The sequence below is a fragment of the Octopus bimaculoides genome, chromosome 1 (genome assembly GCF_001194135.2).
Source record: "Octopus bimaculoides isolate UCB-OBI-ISO-001 chromosome 1, ASM119413v2, whole genome shotgun sequence".
Lineage (NCBI taxonomy): Eukaryota > Metazoa > Mollusca > Cephalopoda > Octopoda > Octopodidae > Octopus > Octopus bimaculoides.
Genome location: NC_068981.1, coordinates 35287144 through 35294791, shown reverse-complemented (window position 1 = coordinate 35294791; position 7648 = coordinate 35287144). Strand labels below are relative to the sequence as shown.

At 35.2% G+C, this 7648-nt stretch overlaps 1 protein-coding gene across 1 annotated transcript in view; it reads left to right on the top strand.

The window, feature by feature from the left end:
• Positions 1-7648, top strand: part of LOC106874901 (GPI transamidase component PIG-T) — a 19203-nt gene that overhangs the window by 3798 nt on the left and 7757 nt on the right. Inside the window, exons 2-6 of the mRNA XM_052965679.1 lie at positions 2702-2879; positions 3893-4130; positions 4874-4960; positions 5471-5558; positions 6950-7044. Of these exons, the coding sequence (XP_052821639.1) occupies positions 2702-2879; positions 3893-4130; positions 4874-4960; positions 5471-5558; positions 6950-7044 (686 nt within the window). The remainder of the gene's footprint in view (positions 1-2701; positions 2880-3892; positions 4131-4873; positions 4961-5470; positions 5559-6949; positions 7045-7648) is intronic.

The following is a 7648-nucleotide window of genomic DNA, read 5'->3' as shown; positions in this document are numbered from 1 at the left end:
GTGCACTCTGTGAAGTCATTGGCAATTAGGAAAGGCATCCAGCCATAAAAATCGTGCCAAACTAGCCAGTTGGAACCTGAGCAGCTCTCCAGCTGGCCAGCTCCTATCAAAGTGTCCAACCCATGCCAGCATGGAAAACGGACATTAAATGATGATGATGGAATAAAATGATTCTGGCACCAAGTATGAGCCTTTAAATTCTTTCAGAGCTTAAGTGGCATTTAGATCGTGGAAAGGAAAGTGCTGCTGTTGCTGCTGGAGTGTGAAAATAAATAATCAACAGGACAAATATCAGATACATGCTAAATGCCTAATTTTATGAATAGTAAATATATTTTTAATATACTAAGCTGACTGTAGTTATAGTTGCTTCATGTAACATTAAGCAATTAATTAGTTTCATATACTGTTCCTGTTTTGATATAATTATATGTCAAATTATTGATTCTCTTACAGCCTACAGGTTTTTACCAATATACTGGTTCTGTGCTGTCAATTTTTATTATCTCATTTATAACCAGTCTTTAAAAAGAGCTCAGCTGGTTGCTTTTTCAATAAATATAAATCATGTTAATGTATTACGATAAATTAAAACAAAATTACCTATGTTTCTTGGTATTATTTTGTGTGTATATAAATAGCATATGTATGTTTATGATACACATGCAGACTTGGAGTGAAGTGGTGAAGACAACCTCAAGATGTTGCGTCTCACAGAGGAGATGACATGGGACTATATTGACAAGCAATTTGCAGTATTGGAAAGGACTCAACTGCAGATAAACTTAACCAGCAGTGCAAACATGGCATATCAAAAAGTCATAGAGATGGTAGTAGTGTTGTAGACCAAGAAACTTTAATATATATATACATGCATATTTATGTTTGGGATTGTGGGTGTATATGCTAATATACTGCCAAGTCTACTATTGTTGCCTTCCCCACACATTGACACCCTGCCAGCTCCCTATCATTCTTTTTCTGTCACCTTTATCTCTACTATTTGCTCCTCTATCATTTGTGCTATTCATTGGTACAGAATCCACCTACTTTCAGTCCCCTGCTACCATCTTCATTAAACCTCTCCACTTCATATATTGTGTCCAGTACACTCTACCTTCACTGCCAGTCATAAGTCTGTTTCACTCTGCCATCATGCTTTTGCTCCTTTTCACTATGCATGCTCTATTATTGCTCTATCTTCTGATTCATATTGTCTTCTGTTGTTGCTCTGTTCTGTTGATTACATTACTTTAAATGTATGTACATGTCTTGGAATAACGAGTGCATTTATCACTCATCCTTCTATCATATGATTCTTTTACCATCTGTCATTATCATTCATACATTTATCACTCATGCCTCTCACTCTGTAAAATGGTTAGCAAGTAAGCAGAGATATGGGGTTGAGAGAATCCTTTTAATCTTGTCAAGAACATAGCTACTCTCTTGTATTGGTACCTGGGTTTTAGAGAAATCTTTGGTTTTAGCACTCTTGGAGTGGTTGGCATTAGGAAGGGCATCCAGCTGTAGAAACTCTGCCAAATCAGATTGGAGCCTGGTGTAGCCAGCTGGTTTGCCAGTCCTCAGTCAAATCGGCCAACCCATGCTAGCATGGAAAGCGGACGTTAAACGATGATGATGATATGACAACTCTTATGGTGGATGTCATGAAAAGATGCACTCAGTACTCTGTAAAGTGGTTGGTGTTAGGAAGAATTTCCAACCATAGAAACCCTCTGGCCCATTTAGGTGAGCAGCACCTTTGAATATATGTTGACTACCAGTAAGACAACCTTTCCAATTCATACCAGCATAAAAAGCAGATATAAACTAATGATGATCATAAACATCCTACATACATATAGATACAGGCATAGCTGTGTGGTCAAGGAGTTGCTTCTCAGTGACATAGTTCTGGATTCAGTATGATTAACTATACTCTTGAAGTCCGTACTCCTAGCATGACTGCAGTCTAGTGACTGTATCAGTCAATGGTCCACTTTTCCATGCTTGCATGGATCAAATGGAATTCATTAATGCAGATTTTCTGGAGTTGGATGCCCTTCATGTCACCAACAGCCACCTGTTTCCATGCAAGGTAATATTTCATGTAGTTAAGTGAGCTTCTTAATTACACAGCCATGCCAGTGTCTTTGGGTGTGCAAGTATAGCTGTACGAATCAGAAATTCACACTGCAACCATGTGGTTTTGGTTTGATCCTACTGCATTGCACTTTAAGTAATTTTCTTTGATATTGGGCTCAGTCTAACCAATGTCTTGTTTGTGAAAACAGTAGAGGGCAACTGTATGGAAAACCTATCATATATGTATGCATGTGTGTGTGTGCATTTGTTTACATGTGTTTTTGCATTGCTATCGCTTTAGCTAGCATTGAGATGGTTTGTGTCCCATGGGAACAAAATGTCTAATACTTGTTCAATGTACAAAAACATGGAATTAAGTACAAAGTACCTTCCTTGAAAATAAATTAGGGTTGGTTAAGAGAGGTATCTGGTCATATAATACTACCTTAAGATATTTTGTCCAACTGATTCCAACATTGAAAAGAATCTGAAGTAAAAATGATGATAGTATATGTGAAAGACGTGTTTTTTTTTTTTATATGCTCATAATGTAATAATTAATCAAATTGTTGTTTATGTTAAGTAAAACCATTTTTAATTTTCTTTGTTTCAGTCAATCAGTATCGGTTGTTTCCAAAATCTTTAGGAGACATTGTATCTGCACATGATGTTCAAGAGTTACATTTGTCTCTAACACAAGGAATATGGAGACATGATAAATGGGGCTATCCAATCCATGATGCACCACCAGGAGCAGAGCTTTGGGTTTGGTTTTTGCCTTCTGTTAAAAGGTAGTTAATAATTATTATTGTTCCTTGAAAACATCTTATGTTGTATTTAAGAAATGAAGATCTAAAATTTATAAGCTAAATTCATAGAAAATTCTGCATTAATTTTAGGTGCTGATATTAATTAATAGAAACCAGTAGAATGGCAGAAATGGTAAATGATCAAAAGAATGTTTTTGAGGTTTAAATCTGCCATATTCAACTTTGTCTTGCTGGCATTACTAAAATAAGAACAAGTTGTAAATTACATCCTCTCTGTGGTAAAATTTTGCAATTTTACACGCATGCACAAAAATGACGACATGGATTTGCTACCAGACTGCTCATTTTTTTGTCAAATTGATCCTACCCATTAATATAGATTTAAAATTTTTGAAAAATATTGAAATTTGATGAAAAATGTTTCATGGCTATAAACAGACATCTGATTTATTACTGGGTACCTCAGCTAGTATGTAATATATTGAGACTGATACAATTGATTATATCCCTTCTTTAAATCTGTGTGCTTGTGTGTTGAAATTAAAAAACTCAGTGGTGTAGTAAGTATCACTGAACAGGTGTTTACTTTTGGTATGCCAAATTCATAGGATATATTTGATTTTTGATTGAAGACAATTTACTTCACTTCTATTGTCAGCATTCTTGAAGAAGGCATGAATGTCACATCACATTAACTTGTTTCTCTCTTGGTTTACTTCTGGTCTTTTGTCTAAGTAAGAAATTAATTTAGATGAGATGAAAAATAATAAAAAGCACAGACAATTGAATGAAATAAGTTAGAATAACGTCACTGTTCTGTGTTCAAGTCTCTTTAAGATTGACTTCAGCTTTAGCCATTGTAAGTAGCAGTGATAAGCTAGGGTTGGTTAAATCAGTTGTGTTCCTTCCTTATATATATATATAAATTATCCTAATGCCTAGTTATAATAAACGGATGTTAATGTCATTGTAAATAAACAAACATATTTTGTTTGTACTAAATGAGGTTTCCAATTTTCTGTTTTTTTCTCTAGTGTTAAAGTTAGTTGGGCAGAGCTTGTAAATGCCCTCTCTGGTCTCTTTTGTGCATCTCTCAATTTTATGGATGCAAAATCTACTGTCAATCCCAACTGGTCTTTTCGACCACATGGTTTGCAAGGGGAAGGCTTTGCTAAAGATGTAAAACTACTGCGTTATTCAGCTTTGCCAAGGGAAGTTGTTTGTACAGAGAATCTCACACCTTGGAAAAAGCTCCTTCCATGTGATTCAAAGGTTAGTATATTTACACATCATCATTGTTTTTTGTCTGCTTTTTCCAAGCTGGCATGAGCTGGAAGAGACTTTTTGAAGGAGTATTCTATTGTTACATGCCCTTCTTGGTGACATACATTATCTGTTTTTTAAGGTATTTTATTCCATTGATCTTTACATGATGACACTGCTCTGCTGTTGGATATGATCTATGTGGAGCATAAATAAACTTCATTATTTCCCAAATAGTGTTAATGCAAAGGCATGGGGACAAATGCATACTCTCTCTCTCTCATGTAAAGAAGACAAGTTTCAGTGCAGTTTTCATTTCCCAAATTTTAGACACAAGACATTGATTCACTTGCAGCTATAGTAGAAAAAAACTTGTTCAAGGATACCATAAGGTGGGATTGAATTTGAAACCATGTAGTTGTAAAGTGAACTTCTTAATCACAGAGCTATTCCTATATAAACAAGAAATACATATAAAATGCCTGCCTTAATTTACAGGCTCATGGAGCTTATCCAGATTTTCAAAGCATTTAGGCTGGGAGTACAAGACTGCCTCATTGAATGAGATACCAGTCCATTGCAGGGTTGACCCACAGGTGCCACTCGTTTTCAGCTGAGTTTACTGGAGTTTCTTTTCCCTGTATTAAAGTTCAAACTTTAAATAAACATATTTACAGTTTATATATTTATGGAATTTAGTACAACATGGTATCTTTCCAGTGATTCATCTGATTTATTTCTGTGTTTTCCAGGTGGGACTTGCATCTCTTTTTAATGCAATGAAGTTATATGATACTGCTTACCATTCTTTAAGTGTTCACCTGAGATCTGTTTGCCGTGTAAGTATTTATCTCTAGTAGTTTTTTTTTATCTTGTACTTGTTTCAGTCATTAGACTGCAGCCATGCTGGGGCACCGCCTTGAATTTTTAGTTGAATGAATAAGCCTAGTACTTATTCTATTGGTCTCGTCTGCTGAACCCCCAAGTTAGAGTGACGTAAACACACCAACACTGGTTGTCAAGCAGTAATGGGGGGACAAACACAGACACAAATAGATATATATACATAAAAGTATATGATGGGCTTCTTTCAGTTTCTGTCTATCAAATCCACTCACAAGGCTTTGGTTGGCCTCAGGCTGTAGTAGAAGACACTTGCCCAAGGTGCCATGCAGTAGGACTGAACCTGAAACGACATGGTTGGGAAGCAAGCTCCTTACCATACAACCACTCCTGCGATATTTTTTTGTGTAAACATACATTTTCAATTAAATTTTGACATGAGTACTGCTTGGCATGGAATGTAATATGAACGAATGAACAAACTAAACTCTTTTTTTCTATTTCAGGATGAATCTTGTGTGAATCCATCTGTTGAACTCACTCAATCTTTATCTGTTATATTTGACCCTACCATGAAAAACAATGGGTATAAAAGTATGTATGCTTATCATTTTTGTTCTTTCTTGTACTAATATTTTAATAAGTACAATATGGTATGAAATCTTGGGAAATATGAAGAATTATGGAATTAGTCAATGTCACAAATTGAAATTTGAAAAGATTATCTATCATGTAAAATTTCACATCTAAATGTTGATCGGGTAAAAGATAAACATCCCCTTCAGTCATGAATGACCATGGAATTGCTCCTAGAAAGTTTCCCTCCGAGGCACAAGTCTGGGCAAGACTATTTATGGAAGAACACCAGTTACCCATGCATACCAGCTTTCCCTCTCCATGCCACCGATGTTGTCCGAGGGAAAAGTAAATGCCAATACAGCTTGGCACAACTCATTTCTACAGCTGAGTGAACTGGAGCAACTTGAAATAAAGTGTCTTGCTCAAGAACACAACACACAGCCCAGTCTGGGAATCAAACTCACAACCTCACTATTGTAAGCCCAATATGCTAACTTCTGAGCCATGCATCTTAATGTTTATTAGAGGAACATTTTTATTTATATCCCGTGAAGAAAAGTTTATGGCATAATTCAGTAACTATTTGTTGATTTCACAATAAAGTCTAGTCTATATTCACATGGCATGTCATCAATAATATGACATTAGGATGTAATTGTAATTGACTTCTAAACATTGAAATTAATCCTTCAAGCTTATGTGTCTCATTGCATAAAAATATTTATCACTTTATTACTCCAAGACTTAAGCTTCAAAATTAATGTCTTGAAATATAGTTATGTGTTGATTTACAAAAACAATTTGAATCTTTCTTTTACAGTCTGCAAATATTTCTTGTAAATTAAGTCTTTTTGTGCTGTGAATAATTTCATTATAATTTCTCATGAACCAAACAATGCACTAACATCATTTTATCACTCATATACTACTAGGCGATGAAAACGACGGGTAAAGAACATGAAGATACTGTAGGGTAGTTCAGAATATCATCTGATATAATACTTTTACCATGTGTAGGCGTTATATGACATTTAGCTATGATTGCTTTAAGGAATATAGTTACTGTAATCTATGTAGAAAGCTGTTTTAACTTTTGTGTATTATTGGTGATTATATTTTTTCTGAAAGACCTGGCAAAATTTTAATTTAGAAATGGGAAGCATCAAACTATTACATATATCTATATATACACCGGACTTTTGTATATCTACTATATACACTCAAACTATTCTATAGTATCTAATATGGCATTTAACTTTCTCTATTTCTACAGTTACAGAACTTTACTCTAAAAATTTCAGCTGTTCATTTATTACTGCTTATAATTTTTCTATTTTAAAATAAATTATTGATAATTATAATGTTTTGTAAAATTAGTAAAGTTATATTCTTTCTTTTACAATCAGATTGGTCATTAAGAAAACTTTTTGGGCGGTCACTAAGAAACCAATGCCCCCTTGCTTCACACAGCAACATTTATATTGATGCAGATTGTGTACAGGTGAGTATAGAATAAAAACAAGAAAAATTTAATGCCTTATTTGAAACATGTTCTACTTTTAATATTTTTTTCATTTTCAATTCAAAACTTTGTGCAATAGAAAGGTCTTTCATGTTATCCTTAAAAATACATAAACATATTTGTAAAACAGAATGGACTGTTGGGAGCTTAAATATAACTATATGGAAACATTAATTAGTACCTCGAGAGAAAAGTTGAACTTACGAAGCATCAGTTGGTGATGTGCAAGAGAGACGATTGCGCTGGTATGGTCATGTAGCGAGAATGGATGCGGATAACTGTGTGAAAAAATGCCACACCCTAGCAGTTGAGGGAACCTGTTGAAGAGGTAGGCCCAGGAAGACCTGGGATGAGGTGGTGAGGCAAGACCTTCGAACATTGGGCCTCACCGAGGCGATGACTTCTGACCGAGACCTTTGGAAATATGCTGTGCGTGAGAAGACCCGGCAAGCCAAGTGAGACCATAATCCGAGGCCTCTGCCAGTCCACTTATGCGTACCTTCCTTCATTGGACCCTAAACTCCACTTGCGAAGACCTGTTGAGGCAAGTGAAATCGAAATTGAATTAAATTCGACGACTGGC